This window comes from Physeter macrocephalus, chromosome 20, assembly GCF_002837175.3.
Source record: "Physeter macrocephalus isolate SW-GA chromosome 20, ASM283717v5, whole genome shotgun sequence".
In the NCBI taxonomy this organism is placed as follows: domain Eukaryota; kingdom Metazoa; phylum Chordata; class Mammalia; order Artiodactyla; family Physeteridae; genus Physeter; species Physeter macrocephalus.
In genome coordinates, this window is record NC_041233.1 from 96,358,279 (window position 1) to 96,378,990 (window position 20,712).

Genomic DNA, 20,712 nt, shown 5'->3' on the forward strand with positions numbered 1-20,712 from the left:
AGCCTGTCCTCCGCAACTGGAGAGGCCACAACAGTGAGAGGCCCGCGTACCGCGCAAAAAAAAAAAAAAAAAAAAAAAAAAGAAAATGTATAAAATTCTACCAAATATAAGCAACACAGGTAATTTTTTTAATTAATGAAAAACAAATGAGGTAAAAAGTATACAGCTATATGATGTCTCTTTTGTCTTTACAATAAAAGAAACACAATGATTCCTCTAATACAACTTTACTATTTCAAAAAATATGCTTAAGTTAGCCAATAGGAAAACATAATCTCACAAATTAAACTAATCAAATCGGAACATAATAATTAGGAAACTAAACATGAAGTTGAGAGAAAATATAGAATGTTTAACAATAATCTATCAAGAAAAAAATGTAGGTTTCTGACTCTAGATGACAGTAAAGGTTAGTGTCAAGCAAAAACATCAGTTTATTAGAAACCCTCTCAGACTATCAAGTAAAGAAAACCCATATGAAGAAATAAAACTACTCTCAAAAATCAAGTTTGGAAGAGAATCCCTAGTAGATATGTAGGGAATCCACAAAAAGAAGAAGTATATATTAGCTGGGAGAAATGCTTAGCAAATTATAACAAATGTGTATCGACACTAAAAATCTTTCCACTATAAAATGCTGCTTATTATAGTTAAGTCAGGAGTAGCAAACCCAGTCCACTTTTTGCTTTTGTAAATAAAGTTTTACTGAAACGCAGACAGGCTGTTTGTCTATAGCTGCTTTCACACTGAATTGGCAGAACTGGGCAGTTAACAACAGAAACTGTGTGGTCTGCAAAGCCTAAAATATTTACTATCTGCCCCTCTACAGAAAAAATCAGCCAACCACTACCATGAAGAAAATTGTTTTCTCTTTACTGTATTTAGTACCTCAGGAGATTTGCAAGTAACATCACCAAGATGTTTTTCCTGAGCCTGTTGTTCCAAACGTTGGAGTTCATCTTCTGTAATATCTAATGACATGAAACAAACTCTTTCTGGAGTCTCTTCCAACTTATTATCTTCTAGTCCATCTTCAAATCCATCTTCTTGTTTTACTTCATTTGCAAGTACATTTTCTCCATCATGTTTAATTAAATTATCAGGTGTTGTGTCCCATGCTTCACCTTTAACTTTAGTAAAAATTGTATGTTCTCTAATTTGTTTCTGTTGTACTTCACCAGCAGTGGGCTCTTCCAACGGTAATAAGTCAAAATTACTGCTGGGCCTCAGTTCATTCTCAGTAGAACCAAGTATCATCTTCCTCAATGAATACAGATTTTCTGAAATATCCTTCAATAGTACAGAAACCCTAAAAAAAATTTTAAGAAAGGTGAGTTCAATTTTAATTGTGTTAACTCTAAGGACAAGTTTAAATGCTTTTTAAAAGAAGAAGATCTTCACTTAAAGGACACACTGGATTAAAGATGCTCTTCATACCCTAATACCCACTATATGCTTATAGCTTCTGGGCTGCTCTCTAGTACAGCAAGGTACTTCTACATTCAACAGCTGACTTGTGTGCTTACTAAAGTGTCAGTAGTGTTTGGTCCCAAACTAATAGTTTATGGTGTCATTCCTTATCCATACCTGATTTTCACGTTAAGCAGATATCCAAGCCTGTCAAACTGTATTTATAAATGAAAAGCAAATATGCTCTGAATGTGGCCTCACGCAGTCCACTGGAAGTGCAGTTAAGTGAACTTGAATTCATGTTTACGGCATGTATTTTGGCTGTTCAGAGGCCTTTTTTGTTCTCCCCTGGTTTAGAAGTGTAATCTAAATAAGTGAAGTAATACCGGAGACTTTTACAAAGAACCTGAAAAAAGAGATTTAACTAGTTTTTGTTTTGACACAAACTTTACAAGATCTACCTTTATTAAAAATGAATCCAGGGACTTCCCTGGTGGTCCAGTGGTAAGGAATCCACCTTCCAAAAGCGGGGGATGCAGGTTCAATCCCTGGTCAGGGAACTAAGATCTCACATGCTGCGGGGCAGCTGGGCCCGTGCATCACAACTACTGAGCTCGTGCGCCTCAACTAGAGAGAAGTTTGTGCGCCGCAGCAAAGAGCCCGCCTGCCGCAACACAGCCAAAAATAAATAAATAAATAAATAAATAAATAAATAATAAATCTTTTTTTAAAAAAATGAATCCAGTATTCCCCATTCTCAAATTTTAAGAAAATTACTTAGCTTTGATATTACAAAGCAAAGCATTAAGCACATGTAATTTACATTCAATAGATATGCTAATTCCTAGAAAAAAATCTGAAATGCACGTGAACAGTAATTTTTCATGTAAATGGTGATTTTTCTTCTTCCATGGAGGGAGAAATGTAAAAATGAATACGAAATAGCTTTATTAGTACCTTTCCCCAGTTGACAGTTATTTCTTTCAGAAATTCTCAAAGTTACATAAAAACTACTGAAACAAATTGCTAGGGGCAAAATCACTTTGAAAAAGAGCTGAATTTCTATCTCATACTTTGAAATCCATCAAAATCTATCACAAATCTCATCCAAAAAAGAATACATTAACATTGCGTTTTGTCAGAGTCAGAATTCTATTTCAACTAACTGCTTCATATTCATACAAAGGATTTTGGCCTCAAAATTTTATTACCACATTATAATCAATCACTGTTCAAGAGCACTCCTGCTTTTAGAGGTTTAACAAGGAAGTCATTCAGCAATTAAGGACAGAGCCAGGCCTGATTCCAAGAAGAATCAGCTGCTGGGCACCAGTAGTCCAATGTCTGTTAATCCAAATATCTCAAGTTATCTAATGCTTCGGCTATAAAATAGTCTTTAAAATCTAAATGCCTCTTGTTTTAACCGCCTCCTGATTAGGCAGACTTCTTTATATAATAATCACTTAAAAACCAGAAAAATGAGGCTACTAAAAGTTGCTTTTATTTATAGATTTCAAGTAACCAAACTATAAATATAAATGAAAAATGAGCGTAAACAGAAAGAAAGAGACAACTTTGAATCTTCAATATTTTCTTTCATATGAACTTAGGAGTTTTATTTTCCTTTGCTTCATAAAACATCCTACAAAGCAGACAGAAAAGCCTCAAACTTTCTGTGCACAATTTAACAATTGGAAAGATATTTCTCAAATTTATACATCAGTCTGTGTGCATGTATGCAAGCATGAGTCTACCCTAATGAACAGTAATTCTTCACTATATATAGGAAAATGCAATAAGAACAAACAGAATTGATAAAAACAGAAATATTTAACCTCTGTGGATTTTCCAGTTTTACGAAAGTATCAGGAAGATGCTTAGCCAGATCTATCATCTCCTCGGAGACTGAAGTCAATTGTTTCTTCACGTCACTAGGTAGGACTTCTTCCTCTGGAAAAAAAGAATCAGTACTAATTTTCAAACTACAAAGCAGAGATATTTATTTAAACAGTATTAGGGCTTAAATTTGCATTTTGTTTCTTTAAATGAATTCCAACAAAAAGACTTCCTTAACCTATCTGCAAATCACCTCAGTCACTTTATTTCCCTTCCAAATTTTTGCTCTTTAAAATTTTAGACTAAATTCTAAGTGATCTTCATTCATACATGTTACAACCCAGTGGTTATCATCCTAGGCAGAGGTGAAAGCAGAAATGAGAATCGGAACCGACCTGCACTATTTCAAAATCAGAAATCAATATAACACCACATGGGAGGCTCTGTACTAAATACAGTTTGGTAAACATAACCTTACCCGACAGCCATTCCTCACTGCCCTCATTACCAGTCATCACAAAACAAAATGCAAGCCTTTCTAATCAGTGATCATCTTCCAAACTCGCAGCTTCATTCTGTCTGATGGGTCTCCATCAACACCACAAAACCTGCCCACCTTTCCCAAACCCTTCCCCTGCTTAGAATTCCTTACTCTTCATCACCACTTCTTGTGTCCTTTACAAGTCCACCCGGCTCCTCGGAAGCACTGGACACAGGACACACCATTAGCTATTCCTGCTTGCTGCAGTTATCCTGTGATCTCAAAATTACATCATTCATTGAAGATTTCGGCACCTGGTTCACTGTCTCTTCCTTCCCTACTACTCCTGTGATAATTCCTGGTAACTTCAACATTCACAGGTAACTTGATAATTCCTGGCCACCTAAGAGTATGGCCTTTTCAGTTCCACAGTCCCTCCATTTCCAACCATCTTTTCCTCAACTGACCTCAGCCACTCCTTCCCATAACCATACCCTTGATTTTACAATTGCCAGTAAAGTCACCATTTCCAAACTTCAATTACAAGCATTCCATCCTCTGAACACCTGCATGCTATCTTTCTTTCCAACACGCTTTCCCCAATACAACAATTCTTTCACACTTTCAGAACCAAGTCCATTGACCTACCGCCTTTTCCTTACCCATCACCCTTGTCACTCACCCCATCACCCATGTCCTACGGTCCTTCCTTACCCATATTAATCATTCCTTCCTGTGGACTCAACTCTTTTGCTCCTTCCTTCTCCTATGGCAAAACACTACTCTAACTAAACCCACTTTTTTTACCTACTTGATGCCTATACCCAAACAGCTGAATATAGCTGAAAATAAAACACAATTATGATTATGACATTTTGCTTTAAATTCATGCACAGACCTCGATGAACCCTCAGTAATGACTGTTAATTATTCTACATTTCCCACTCTCCCACTCTCAAGATGACTATTTCATACCTCTTTCTCTCTCTTCAAGCCCCCAACACCTGCCTGTCCCTCCTTTTACTCAGAGAACAACTTCACTTCCTACTTCATTAAGAAAACAGAAACAACAATGAGAGTTATCTCGTCTTCCCCCACCAATCTGCTGATTAGTCTGTATTCATATCCCTACTCCCATTTACAGCAAAATTCCTTGAAAGAAAGAATTGTCCATACTCACTGTCTTCAAATTTTCGAATTCCATTTTCTCCTAAACTGACTCCCACTAAGCCTCTTCCAAAAGCTGCTTTTAGGAAGGTTACCGACGGCCCCCACAGTCAAATATAACAGTTAACCCTAGTTGCTCATCTCACTCAAACTCTCAGAGGCACTGAAAACAGATGACTTACTTGGACTCACAACATTTTCTTCACTGGCTTCTGAACACCACCCTCCTGTGCTTCCTCCTCCATCACTGCCCCTTCACAGGCCTCTCCGCTGCATGCGCCGCATCTTCCTGACCGCTAGAGGTTGGTGTGCCCTTGACGTCAATACTTGGGCCCCTTCTCTTCTTTATTCCACTCGCTCCCTATTTTATCTTCTCCAGTTTAACTACCATCTGTATGCTGACGACCGCCAAGTTATATCTCCAACCACCTGAACGCACTCCAGAATCATGTTTCCAACTAAGAGATCTCCTTGGATGTGAATAAGCCTCTAAAACTTAGCATGGCCAAAACTAAAATCTAGATTTTTCTCACTCAAATCTGCTCTCCTCACAATCTTTCCACTGTGACTGACCCTCGCATTCACTCAGTGGATCCAACCAAAATACCGATTGTTCTCCCACTCTCTACATCTCACCCCCCACAGAGAATTCATCAGCAAATAAATACACCCTCTACCGCTTCTCACCCCTCTGCTGCTACCAGCCTAATCCACACAATCATCATCTCTTGTCTGGACTATTACAAGAACCTCCAAACCGGCTTCCCTGCTGAAACACTTGCCCTCCTACAGCATCCAGAAAAATACTTTCAAGATAAAAGTTTAATCATATCATTCTGCTGCTCTAAACCCTGTAAGGATTTCACATCATTGTATTTATTTTAATTAATAAAATATGAAGTCAGACTCACAGCCTGTAAGGCCCTACGTGCTCTGGCCCAAAAGCTACTTTCCTGGCATCATTTCCTATTCTTCCCACTCTTACTCATTGCACCTCAATTACACTCACTGTCCCTCAGACACTCTGCTATTTCTTCCCCTCACACCTTCCATGTTCTCCCCTTGGGCATCATTCCCTCACTCAGGCAAATGAAGTAAAGAGGTTTGGTCTGTTTTATTCAGTGCATTTTCGTCAGCAAGTGGTACACTGCCTGACCCATAATAAACACCCAACAAATTCGGTATATGAATAAATGAATAAATATTCCCTTTCCAAACCAAGCTTCTTAAAAAAAAAAAGTCACTTACACAAGCTTTCTCACTTTCCTTACATCTTAGTCCTCTATTCACGCAAACGTGATTTCTCCCACATCATTCCACTACTCCACTCTTGCTTCGGTTATAGTACCTTCATGGTACCCAAGCCTGTGACCCTTTTTTGTGCCCCCATGACCACTCTCTCCTCAATATACCCTTCTGTCACCCAGTACACCAAAGCTGCTGCAGTAAAAGATTACAAATGATTGCCACATTGCCAAATCCAAGGACTAATTCTGAGTCCTCAGCTTCTCAGACTCTCAGGAAAATTTAAAACAGTTGATAACACCCTCCTACAAAAAACATGCTCTTTACTTGGCCTGCTGCACACTCCGCCTCCTCATTTCCTTCTATGCCCATGGCAGCTCCTCTGGTGTCCCCTCCTCCATGCAAACATTAAATACTAAGAGTTCCTCGAGACTCTCAGCCCCACTTCTTTATCTCAAACTCTTAATTCTTTACCTTTAATTCAAACTGTCCCCTGAGTTACAGGCTGGGTATCTAAGCGCCTACGGGCCACCACCTCCATTTCGCTGGCTCGCAGGCTTCCTTCTTTAACGTGCCTAAAGTCAACTCTATGGCTCCTCGACCCCAAAGCCCGCTCCACCTCTTCAGTGTTTCTCATCACTGTTGCTCATGCCAACAGCACAGGACTGATCCTTGGTACGTGGCTCACACCATCGCATTAAACTCTCTTCATTCTACTGCCCTATTAAATGTCTTTTGCATCTATCCACTTCTCTCCATCCTCAACACAACCAACCAAGCCAGGTCACCATCACCTCTCACTTGGATTATGGGCACAGCCTCCTAACAGGTCTTTCCACTCTGACCCTTGCCCTCCAGAACCCATTTTCTGCTCTACACTCCAAGTTCGTATTTTTTAATGTAATTCACATCACTCCTGTGCTTAAAACCCTCAATAGCTCTTAGGAGGAAATGTAAACCCCTAACATGGCCTATCTGCTTTCCTTTTTCTGCTTCTCCTACACCCCTCACCCTGTCATATTCAATAGCTCACCGTGCTTTACTGCTTTCAGTTGCCTATAGATACCTCTTACCTCTGAAACTTGGCCCCTGCTATTTCCTGTGCCTTTGACACTTCTCCTCTGCTCTTCAGCTAGCTGACTCCTGCTCATATTTCAGGTCTTGCTGTAAACGTCACTTTCTCCAAAAAATATTCTCTAATACCTCCAAATATGCATGGATGCCTCTCCTATACGCTAACCGTAACACCTTTTTTTCCCACATCATAAGCCTCATCTTCCTACACTGCCTTTTTTTGGTTCATCTATATCCCCCATAAAGTTGTAGGTTTCCCTCTCAGGAAACAGATCGTGCCTGTCTTGTTCACTGCTGGATCTCCATTCGTAAAGGGCTGAATAATATTTAATAAATGAATAAAAATATATTTAACTACTATATCATTTAGTGTTTATTAGCTACCATCTTGGGAATAAGCTAGTATTTTAAGTGAGAAACAATGTGCAAATATCTTTTTATTTTCTGATGTTCTAATCTTCTTGTATCCTTTAATAAAAGAAAAAACACAAACTTATAATACAAACCAAAAGTGGTCATTTGAAAATATCGTCCATATATACATGGGGGAAATTTGAGAAAGGTGAGGTTGACACTGCTGGAAGGAAAGAAGGGAGGGAGGGAGGGAGGGAGGGAGCGAGGAAGTGGCCATTCTGTTTGGAGAAAAACAGCAGAGTTATCGTATCCTTGAGAAAATTTAGAAATTTAAACCAGGGCACTATAAAGCATCCTATATACTTTAAATATTTATAGCAAAGATGTGTAATCTCCAGACTGAGAGGTGGGTGGTTGTATCACTGATGTTATTAAGACCCAACTCTAGAAGCCTAATGAACAGCAATGCTACAAAGGAAAAGGAGTTAACTCCTGCTTTGCTACAACCAACATGCCTGAAGCCCTAAGCTTTGGTCAAATAGACCTCATCCTAATGTCAACACTGCTCAGACAATCAAGAAGTTGTAATAATACTAAATATTTTGCACATGTGTGAATACTTTTTGGAGATAAACCTCACAAATGAGCAAATTCAAATTTTACCTTTTATATTCAGACCATAACATACCTTCATGTCTAGCAAATATCTGTACAGCATCTCCCAAATTTTCTAATTTTTGATAAATGATGAAACCAGCCTACAGGAAAACAAAAAAATGAAAACAGTATACTAACGATCACCAAATAAAATTTCATGTCCCATCTTTACAAAAATCTAAAACAATGATTCCCAAGGCACCCAAAAAGCTGAATTCAACCTATTAAGTTATGCAAAGATCTAAATGTCTTTATTTATTCACCACACCAATTGTGAGAATGCAGAAAGTAGCTGTCTACACCTTAAAATAAAAATTTTCACATTTTAACGTCTAATATTATGAGCAGGTAACGAAATCAAATAACTTATAAATGGAATCTAACAAAATACAATCAAGTAAGAGAAAACTATTTGACTACAGATATCCATTCCCCATTATCTCATTATTAGCTGTTAATCAGTGTATATAGTCCTCCTTCTAGCTACTGCTAATAGGAACAATCAAGTCACATGGATTTCTCATGAATAAAAATGCTACAGAACTTGTACTAGTTCTCAACAAGTTTTCTGATTTTTTTAAACAGAACATAAAGGAAAATTATCTTTCTATTTCCCCACAAAATTGATTTTTTCTGTTTATAAATAAAAGGAGCTTCCATTCATAAAAACAGATGCAAAAAAGTAAACAATAAGATATTCATCTACAAATAAAAGTATAAGGGGAAAAAAGTCCAGTGGGACATAAAATACATTTCATGGAAACAAACAAACAATAGTGCTATATATATAGATAAGGCCAGATTTCATTATGTATGAATATGTAAATATGAAAATACATCTGACTAACAGCAGTAGAAAGCTAATTGTGGAGGCAATTTTTCTAAATTTTACCACATTTTAAATATAAACATAAGAAATAAGGCCAGTTTCAATACAGAAACTGTATTGTAGTTATTTTTATTCTGTAGTGGCCTATAATAAAATACATCATCAATACCATTTGTTCTTGCTCAGTCTGAGCTTATTTGCCTTTCATGTTTTCAGAGAACTCACATTTTTTACATACAAATTGGACATTATTTTGGCTTCATGACAATAAAAATAACTAGTATTAAACAATCTGTTGATTGGTACTTGCTAATTAATACTCAGAATTACAAGTTTCACTAAATTTCTTCCTAAGCATTTTTAATGCCAAACTGATTTAAAAGATTTTAGTTAAGTTTGTGCCACTACCACAATAAAACTTTTATAAAGTAATTTATTATAAAGTTTAACAAACATATCATACTCTAAAGATGTCTGGTACATACATAAGCATCAGTGGCTGCATATAGTTTCTGGTCCTCAGTGAGGGGAAACTTACTCCAGTTGCTGCAGCGGATAGACTTGTCTTTCAGAAGCTGTTTACCAAAAAGGTGTTTAACCAAACCACTGAGGCTCCAGGTCTCTGTACATTTCAACTAAAAGTAATGAAAAATCAACTCAGCAAAAATTATTTCCTTCTATTTTCAGATATTCCTAATTATCTGATACCAAATGATCATGTCACACATAAAGTTGGAAATGTTACACCAAAATATAAGGCAGAGATAGTCCTTAATAGATTTCCTGTCACTAAAAACCTCATTTGCAGTTTACATTATAAGAATTTAATTCTGGAATTTCCCCAATGTAGGTATTAAAATTCTTGGACTGTCGAAGCATCATTCATAGACAAAAGGTGAATAGGTTGGTAGGCTTTCTACTTCTCAGCCAAATGAACAGTTGGCTAATATGAGAATTTAACTTAATGACTACATGAATAAAATAGGTGAAATATGGTTGATGGAAGTGATAGTCAAACTTCCACTAAGAGCATCATACCACAAGAGCTGCATTATGCTCTTTAAAAAAAAAAAAAAGATATTGGTATAGATGGATTAAAGAGAGAAACTTAAAATACAATATTTAAATTTGCATATATATGAAACAAAGTGAAATAATACTAAATATGGGAGAGGGTGCTTGCTTAAAGAAACTGTTTGCTAAGGCAATGGATTAGAACTGAAGGTTTTCATTATGGAACACTCATTTGGGACTTCTTTTTTACAAAAACATTATATAGCCTACATTATTTCTTCAAAAAAATCTAAAACAGAAGGGACATTCTGTGAAACACAAATTTCTTGTTTGTGAAAATAATATACATATTATATCTACCTTTTCATTGGCAATATCTGTCAGCTCCACAAAACTCTTCAATTTGATGTCAAAGTCACGTAGAAGTTTCTGCTTATCTCCTTCAATTCCTACACCTGCCTTTTTAATTGCTTCATTTTCAAGCAACATTTTTAATCCCTGAGGGAAAACTGTAACATTTTTTTATTATTTCCATAGGTTCTATCAAATTTGATAGATTTATTTTCTACTTCTTACACATTCTATGTTTATACTTAAACTTCTGTTTAAGTTTAAATTCAGAAACACACTTGAGTGTTGCTTTTCTTGCCTAAAGCAAAAAGACCTGATTGATAAATGATAGAAAAACAACTAACATAAATGCTACCTATCACTAAATGCTACCTATCACTAAAATTTAGCCCCTCTACACTTCAGTTCTCTACTCTCTAAAACAGGAATAATATCAACGCTTGACAGAGACGATGTAAAAATTAAATAAAACAGGGATATGAGTGAATCAGGTAGAACATAAATACTTAAATAAACATAAGGTGATGAGAGAAGCACCAGTTAATTCAAGAGTTTAATTTTATATGGATAAAGTTGACATAATACAATTATCAACCATATAAAAATGAAACAAAAGAGATACCAACCTGACATAGAAGAAATATGAAACAAGTAACATTTGTTCTCTGACACACACAGCTGAATTAGTGCAACTCTGCTTAGTTTCCCTTTACTGTACACTGGTGGCCATTCCATGTCAAATCCTACCACATCTCCATAAGACACACTCATGCTAAATGGGGAAAAATAGTGTAAATTAATTACATTAAAATTTTAATTTCTACATAACTAAAGACATCATTCAAAATGTTAAGACAAGCCACAGACAGAAGATATCTGTAATACATATAACTGATTATGAATAGTCAGAAAATATTAAAAATTCCTTGAAAAGTCAGTACTAAAAAGAGAAATAATCCGGGGGGGGCAAAAAAAAAAAAGGAGGGAAATAGGAACAGGCAATTCCCCAAAGGAAATCCAAATGGCCAATAAATTCAAATACATATATGAAGATACAAAATCTCAATAGAACTCAGAGGAATGTAAATTGAACCTATACAATTTCACATCTACCTGACTGACAAAGCTTCACAATATTAAATGCTGAGAAGGGTATCTACCAGTGGGACCACTCACATACTGGTGAATGTTTAAACTGATAAAATCCTCTTGGAAAAAACTGACAATATCTAGCTAAAGATGTGTAAACAGCATGAACTGACAAGTTTTTCTCATAAATATACGAAACTCTCATATGTGCACAGACAGAAATGTTTAAGAATGTTCATTGCAATACTGTTCCAACTGGCAAAAACGGACACACTACATTTCCATCAACAAGAGAATGAACAAATTGTAACATATTGAAACAGTGTAATATTATATAAAAGTTTAAATAGAACTTCATATACCAAACCAAAAAGAAAAATTCTCAAGAATATAAAATGTTGAGTGAAAAAGACGAATGGCATAACATAAACAGAGTTTGATAGCATTATTTTTAAAGTTTCTAAATGGGCAAAGTAATAGTATATGATATTTGAGGATATAAAATTATGAAAATTATAGAAAATATGTGAGGGAATGCTAAACACTGAACTCGTGACAAGTTCTCTCAGAGGACTGCAGAGGAGAGAATAAGAAAGGGCATACAAGGGCTTCAGTTGTATTTTATTGTTTCATGTCTTAATAAAGATTTGAAGAAAATTAATATTAAGATTTTATAAAGCTAGTGGAAGGAATATGGGTACTTGTTATATTATTGTTTATATATGCCTATTTCACAATTTTTAAAAGTGAAAAATGTACTTTAAAAATTTTTTTAAACTCAACCTCTGCTTTGGGCTAAGATGAAATAACACTGATCAGTCATAACTTTCCTTCATGAACAAACAGAAAATTGGACAAAATATATAAACAACAGTTTTCAGACACTAGACAATGGGCAGTACAGGACTATGCTCTCTGAGGGAAGGAAATAAACGGTAAGGCCTACTGCTGCCCCAGCTTTCTGCCTGGAACATTCCAGATAACAGAACAGGGAGGAGAGTCCAAAGCAGAGCACTGAATTGGGAGACAGAGCTCAGAGCCAGAGAAGAGGAGGCAGCTAGAAGTTGTGGGTAGAGTCCTGGGGAGGAGGGAGCTAGGCAGGAAAGGACGTGCAAGCATGCAGTGACACTACGAGGCTAGACAAAGAAAAACCAGGGAACTGTAAGCTGGACAGCTCCTGGGGCTTACATAGAGGTAAGAGGCATTAAAGTTCTGAAAAGTTGGAGTAGATTCTTTCTGATCACCTGGGGCAGTCAACAAAGACTCCAGAAAGGTCACATCCATTACAGGGCTAAATCATGTCCAGAATAAAGGCTACCGTAGATATGCCCTAAAAAAGCTTAAAAATAAGCCTCAAAATGTAAGTCTGATCTTCAGGTAACTTAACTGCCTGACAGAGCAAAGCTCCTTTCCTTCAAGGAAGACAATAAAATCTAACATTCAACAAGGTAAAATCACAACATCCTATCAAAAATTGTCAGCCATGAAAAAAAAAAAAAAGGACAACATGACTCATAAGCAGGATAAAAATCATTTAACAGAAAAAATAACTAGTATAGTGGAATTAACAGAAGAGGATATTAAAACAGCTATTTATAAACATGCTGAACATGTTCAAAGATTTAAAAGACAACATGAATATGATAAGAGCCAAAATAGAAGATATTTTTAAAAAGAAACAAATGGAACTTCTAGAGATGAAAAATACAACAAAATTTAAAATTCACAGGATGGGATAACAGCAGAACAGACACTACAGAATAAAAAAATAAATAAGTGAACTTGCAGACAGAGCCAAAGAAACTATTCAAACTGAAGCACAGAGAGAAAAAAGAATGAAAGAAAAAATTTTAAACACTGAAAGAGCCTCGTGACCAACAACACAGTATCAAGCAATCTAACCTATCTGCACTGAGAGTGGCAAAAGAGGAGAATAACAGAATGTGACAAAAAACACATTTGAAGAAATTATTCAAATACGATGAAACTATAAACCCACAGATCCAAAAAGCTCACTGAACCCCCAAGCAAGATAAACACAAACCACACTACACAAAGGCACATCATAATCTAATTGCTGAAAACCTGGAATAGCAAAAATCTTTAAAGTAACCAAAGGAGGTGAAAATAAAAAAAACTTGCCTGCCTTCCATAAAACATACAATTCATCACAACTACACTCTTCAAAACATGCTTATTGCCTTCAGATAGGACATACTATAGCATTGTCAAAGGTAAGATGGTAGAGTTAATACATAATCGTAAATAACAGATTTTACCTTCTCTGTGAGACAATTTAGTTCTATTTAATGAGTCCCAAAAGTAGCCAGATAACTATAGTGGGAGTGAGGACACCTGAATGCTATTTCTAGAATACATCTACCAGGAGACCATTAATAAATAGCTTAACTTATCTCTGCTTCTTCTAAGCCAATGTGTAACAGTTAAAAAAAAAAAAAAAAAAGACAGGTATAATAACTTCAAAGATCTGAATGAATTCCCTATTTCTCCTTGTAAAATGCTTCAAGAGCCTTAGACTGCATTATTGCAGAGTACTACTTTAATTAGACAATTTAAAAAATACTAAGTCATTTTTAATGTTCTTTTTAAGGATCATTTGCTATAATTGTTGCTAACTAAATGCAACAGAGACAATCACAATCACTATTCAATATTACTATGTTGGTATTTTTAATGAAATAGAAAGGGGCGTTTTAGAGGTTGAATAATTTTTCCATGTTTTTCCTAAACTGGTGTGTTCTATATATAACATCTTAAGTACCGACAAGTCAAAAAATTAGCTAGAGGTCTTCCCCGATGGCACAGTGGTTGAGAATCCGCCTGCCAGTGCACGGGTTCAAGCCCTGGTCCGGGAAGATCCCACATGCCGCGGAGCAACTAAGCTCATGTGCCACAACTATTGAGCCTGCGCTCTAGAGCCCGTGAGCCACAACTACTGAGCCTGTGTGCCGCAACTACTGAAGCCTGTGCGCCTAGAGCCCATGCTCCACAATGAGACAAGCCACTGCAGTGAGAAGCCCGCACACCGCAACAAAGAGTAGCCCCCACTCGCCGCAACTAGAGAAAGCCCGCATGCAGCAACAAAGACCCAACACAGCCAAAAATAAATAAATAAATAAAAATTTTTTAAAAAAATTAGCTAGAGTAATAGAAAGGCTTATGAATGAACAAACAGGTACATAACAAATTTAATTCAGTGATTTTAAGTTTTTATTTAAAAAGCAGAATTAGAACTTATCAGTGATATTTTACATGTATCAGTAATTATGTACTGAACACCCCTCAACTATAAAACTCAATACACATACAAATATTACCATAATAGTTACATTCTAAGGGTCCAAATTCAAATGAAACTAAGAAATTTAAATCTTTACCTAATATCTTCTGAGAGGAAAGAACAATCATTAGCATCATAACTGTACACGATGGATCCAGTGAATTCTAAGAAGGGGAGGTCATCTTCCAAAACACTCTTCTGAATAGATGCCTTGAGTTAAACAAAATTCCGAAAAGGCACAAATAAAATTCACATTAAATAATAAATGTTCACTGAAATAATAAAGTTCACTGAAGCATTCAAATTATAGTTCTAAGTTTTATCAACTAATGCTTTATAGATTAATGAAGTCATACGGACAATTTAACAAAGATAAAGCTACCCACTGTAAAATTATTTTTCTAACAAATTTATTTGCAAACTTCTAATCCTATTTTCATAAAAGCATTTATTTTATTAAACTTTTTCTTCAATTATATTAGTACTCTACATGCAATAATGTTGCCATAAAATGCTGAAGACTGGTTGATGGAGCTTAAATCTATGAAGACTTAAAACTCACTTAACCAAAAAATTCACCAAAATAAATACTGTCTAAATTATTAAATGAATTGGAACAAACTGGCAAGGTCAACCATGTAAACTAGATACAAAGGGAAAGTATAGAGTAAGAATTCTCATTTTTGTAAACCCAGTTAAAATTTAATCCCATTCATCCATTCAATGACTAGATCCTGGTTCATTCACACAACAGCAACTCTAAACGTAAACAATGGCTTGAAGTTTACAAGTTAGGATTGACTCATTTTACAGTCAAATGCACATTAAATTTTCCATCTGAAAGAATAATCAATGAACGGCATACCTTTCTTTCTTCTACACTATATGTCTTCTTCTGCATAGACATCCATTTAGGAAGTTTCCGTTGCTGTGTTGTTTCCAATGTTTGCTCATTCATCTTTAAAAGGTTCTAGTTACAAAATCCAAAAAACAATTACTTTGTGAATAAATACAGTCTTTGTAAGAAAACTCAGAGATAGACCTAGCAATATGATTGAAGATATAAATATACATGTTTAAATTAAGTTACGGCACCTAGGCCCAAATATAGGTTATAAAAGCTTGAATCGCAAAAGAAAAAGAAACATACAACGTGCTAGCTCTAATGACCATACATTTAGTATTTCCTCTTTTCAAAATAAGTGAGCCAGTTTAATTGAGTTCTAAGGTTCTAGCAGTTTCAAAATTTTATTATTCTGACTTTGATCCTTTTAAAAAATAATCTTTATCTCATTTACAATGAGAATATCTGGGTGTATAAACTGCTATAAATTTTTGACAACTTTAATTTTCTTATCATCTTTCCTAAGATCTAAGTAAACTCATCAAACTGTTAAACTGTTCACAAGCCTACCTGAAGAGAATTTTGAGACAGATAAGCTTTTCTATATTAAGGGTTTTTAATTACACTCTTGGCCTAACAAGTGAACCAGTCTCCCTAAGAGTAAGAGTTTCGTTGAGAATATTTTTTAAAAATCTGTTACGAGCTTTGAGGGCTCTACTCAACATAAACCACAATTCAAGAATGGTTGTAGAAAATACAATTAATAGGAAAACCATGACATACTCTTTCTTTTAAAGATAAAACAGATCCATATTCTCATGTGACTTAATACACTAAACTGAAGTGGCCTTAAGTTCTTAATAAAATTCTTCAAACCCCAACCTTAGTTCCTGCTATCTCAAATTTCTAGTAAAGGCACAGCAGTTTTTAGTATACACCTGAAGATTCTTATGATGAAACAATGTCAGTACGAAATAATCAAAGCAACTATTTATGATTATGGGATAGCCTGTTATCCCTACTGATATTTAGCAATACAAATTCTGAAAAAATTAAACAATATCCAGCAAGTATCCATTTAAGTGCTCATTTTCCCAAGCATAAACCCCCAAAACTGAGAACACTAATAATGTATGAAAGAAAATTTTTAAAGATTACTTTGGCAAACAAATTTTCCATACAGAACAAACTCCATCATTCTTATGCACTGGGAAGGAAAGGATTAACAGCAGGAAAGGGGAACTCACTGGCCCTACTGGGGAAGAAGGAACGAAAGACCTCAACCACCAAATGTGCTAATGACCTCAAACTGGATGGTAGCCTTGTAAATCTATCAATGGTATCCACTAGCAGAAAATACCAGAGTATCTATCCAGAAAATGTTAGCCAGATATAACTAACCTATCTAGGCTGCTTATCATAAATAAGCCTGGAATTCTGGCTTTATTAATTATGTCTGGAAAATGGGGGGTAGTCAGTATAGACTTAAAAAAAATGCACAACATGAGAGTTGTGACAGAAATCTCAAGGTATTTGGGGGACCTTGAAAACGGAGGAATTCACCTAGATCTGTTAGGCGAAATCTGTGATAAGCCATTGTCATGACTTCCCTAGCCCTGAGAGGTCTTTTAAAAGTTCAGTTTGAGACTCCTTATAAAAGTTTCATCAAAGCAAAAAAGCCTATATGATCAATTATGGTTATATGAATCATCAAGCCAAGTTTATTGAGACCAGACTTATTTTGCAAACAAATTGGTCTTAATTTGGTTATATTTGGAAGAAATGAGGGTAAATTTAGAGAGAAAAAAGATTATGTTTCAATGAATATTAAATCCCAGAAATCCCAGTTTTGTTAATGGAGGTCTGTATTTAACTGACTCACTTCCTAGATGGTTCCTTGCTGTTAGGTTATATTAATGCAAAGTTTAATTAAATTATTAAAAGGACACTCTAAGTTTGTTTTTGAAGCTTATCTCAGTAATCTTTTGGATGAAGATCAGATGCCCCATGACCTGCAACCAGGGGATTATGCATACTGGAAAAGACATAATTTAAAGGATGATCTCCAACCTAGACAGAAGGACTCTTATCAGGGACTCTTAACTAGCTCATGCACACTGAAACTGAAGAGAACTGATTCAGATTAATTCCCGCTTACAAAGGGTCCCTACACTGGACTGGCCTATAGAGATTATGGCTGACCTCAAAATCACCTTAAAACAATGCTCAGAGGAGAAACTACACTCACACTAGGATGAGAGGAAGAAGACATCAGAAGTAGACAGCTAGTCCAAGATCCTGGACCTGGCTTGTATGATCCTTTATAACATTTTCTTGACTTCTTGGACCTTTGCATATGAATCAAATGTTTTCCTATCATGGGCATGATCCTATGCTAATTTTAAAAATCAATCCAGGGGCTTCCCTGGTGGCGCAGTGCTTAAGAAACCGCCTGCCAATGCAGGGACACGGGTTCAAGCCCTGGTCCGGGAAGATCCCACGTGCCGCAGAGCAACTAAGCCCGCGGGCCACAACTACTGAGCCTGCGCTCTAGAGCCTGTGAGCCACAACTACCGAAGCCCGTGCGCCTAGAGCCCATGCTCCGCAACAAGAGAAGCCACCGCAATGAGAAGCCACCCCCCCACCCCCGCGCACCGCAACTAGAGAAAGCCCGCGCGCTGCAATGAAGACCCAACACAGCCAAAAATAAACTAATTAATTAATTTTTAAAAAATTCTTACTTACGACTTTAATAATACTGCTAGCTATGTTATTTGTATTTTGCCTGTTTTACAAGATTGCTGTTTCTTGCATTACCAAATGTGTCACTGAGCCCCCAACAAAAATACATAGTTTTAAATGAGATCAATAATTGTAATAGTGCAACTCTAGATATGTGAAGATGGATGCAACAAGGCGGAATTTTTTTCTGGACCATAACAGACTAGTAGGACAGGTGGTCCTTTGATTATTGTTAATAAGACCTAGTCCAGTAATAGCACACTGAGTGGACTATCAGCGAAATTTTTGCCAGACCTAGGAATGAGCCTTCCTAGCACCACAGGACAAAATGGTCATGAAATGCCTCCCAAATCATGGTCCAATTTATGACCATGAGGGGGCCCTGTCAACTACAATTGGCACTTGCCATTGGCACTTGCCATCTACCTCTACAAGGATTAAACCATGTGCTGCTGCAGCTGCTGACCTTCAACACCCCCTGAAAGGAGTTCAGCGTGGAGGGCAGGAATGAGGCCCTCTGCGCTCTGGGAAAAACTGGCAGAACAGGTCTTCAGAGAGTTCAATATTTTCAGGAGACGATTTTATGAGCCCAACTCTTGCATCTCCTCATATCTGGAAAAGCACTAAAATCCTTCATGGTGACAACTGCTCCTCGTGGCTAGCAGAAACCTTCTGCAAAAAATATGTGCTTGATTGCATGTACTTCCCCTTCACCAAAATCACATATATACTGACCTTCCCCCTTAGTTCCTTGGAGCAGCTTCTCAGAGCTATCCGAAAGCCGTCTCCCAGGCTATAGTCCTCATTCTGCCCCAAATAAAACTTAACTCACAACTCTCACGTAGTACATATTTTTTAAGTCAACATCAGTAAGCTGTGTAATTTAGAAAATATACAACGGAGGAGTTTCAAAATGAAAACTTCCTTTGCGCAGTTTTTCTTTTTTTTTGCACACATTGCTCAAAACTATTCTGCTAATCCAAAACCATAACATGTACTAATGCAGAAGAAAAGGACATTTTTGGATTCTGTGTGTGAGAGTTTGGGGTTCCTCCAAAAAAAAAAAAAAAAAAAAATTCCATCTGCACTTGGTGCTCTCTGAATCATTAGCAAAGTTTGGCATTGGGGAAGATCTATGCTTCAGTGAACCAGAACTGACAACGCAAAAGTTAGTGCTACCACCTGCATTATATGTAATAAGATAAAATATATGAACTATATATGCTTTATTCATTGTAAGGCATTTTACAAATGTTAGTGGTTATTAATAAGTTTATATTTGCCACAAATCCAAAACCCTTGACAGGACAGTCAAAAGTTGATCCTAAAGTATGTGTATATACATATACATATACAGACACAGACACACACACACAGGAAAGGAGAGTCTATTCTTAACCTTAAAATACATTTTTATTAAACTGGAAAACAAGCTTTTGCTACATGCAGAGTAGATCATTTGCAAAACTGCCAGAAAATTGAGTTTTCTGAAAATAATAAACAATTCTATAAAAACAACTATAAAATCTTGGAATTCTGTAAGTAATTCATTCACACTGCCAAAACAGAAATAAACTTCAATAACTCTTCCCTGCAGCCACCTATAACGTTAAAATCATTTTAATTTAAAATGTCTAATTTTTAGACGTAAATACTCTTTTTTGCATACAAAATTCTGTCTAGATGCCTCCAAGCAAAGAATTTGAAAGTAAAATTGTTTACAAACCTAACATTTGTGTCAAATTTACTTAGATCTCGGGACAGATAAAAAGCATACAGAAAAAGTTAAGTTGTAGAATAATTTGCAGTAGGGAAATTCTTCAGCATACATGAGGATTTTTGTTTTAAAGCTTTTTCTTTTTTTTAAGATTTTTTTTTTTTGATGTGGACCATTGTAAAGTCTGAATTTCTTAAAATATTGCTTCTGTTTTATGTTTTGGTTTTTTCAGCCCCAAGGCATGTGGGATCTTAGCTCCCCAACCAGGGATCAAACCTGCACCCCCTGCATTTGGAAGGCAAAGTCTTAACTACTGGACCACCAGGGAAGTCCCTACATGAGGATTTTAATCATTGATCAGATAAAGGTTATTCTTGGGAGGGATCCAAGTCATTGAATAATATAATTTTTAAATTATGTACTTAGCTGTTACGCTGTTGAGTATGAACAACGTTGACACGTCTTTTTCTAAAATCAAGTCTTATCATTTCATAATGCTTCACTTTGAGCCATTAAAGGATAATAAGCTCCACTTTGAAATAAATAATATATTTTGATTTGTTTTGGTTTGGACTTTCCTGGAATAATCTCACGTATCTAT

General features: G+C 36.1%; 1 protein-coding gene across 1 annotated transcript in view; it reads right to left on the reverse strand.

Moving 5' to 3' along the window:
- WRN (WRN RecQ like helicase) overlaps positions 1-20,712 on the reverse strand; it is a 127,628-nt gene that overhangs the window by 86,111 nt on the left and 20,805 nt on the right. Inside the window, exons 2-9 of the mRNA XM_055080921.1 lie at positions 15,674-15,778; positions 14,906-15,018; positions 11,045-11,190; positions 10,428-10,576; positions 9,539-9,688; positions 8,256-8,325; positions 3,246-3,360; positions 877-1,309 (exon numbers count right to left, since the gene is read on the reverse strand). Coding sequence (XP_054936896.1) covers positions 877-1,309; positions 3,246-3,360; positions 8,256-8,325; positions 9,539-9,688; positions 10,428-10,576; positions 11,045-11,190; positions 14,906-15,018; positions 15,674-15,766 — 1,269 coding nt within the window. The 5' untranslated portion in view covers positions 15,767-15,778. The remainder of the gene's footprint in view (positions 1-876; positions 1,310-3,245; positions 3,361-8,255; positions 8,326-9,538; positions 9,689-10,427; positions 10,577-11,044; positions 11,191-14,905; positions 15,019-15,673; positions 15,779-20,712) is intronic.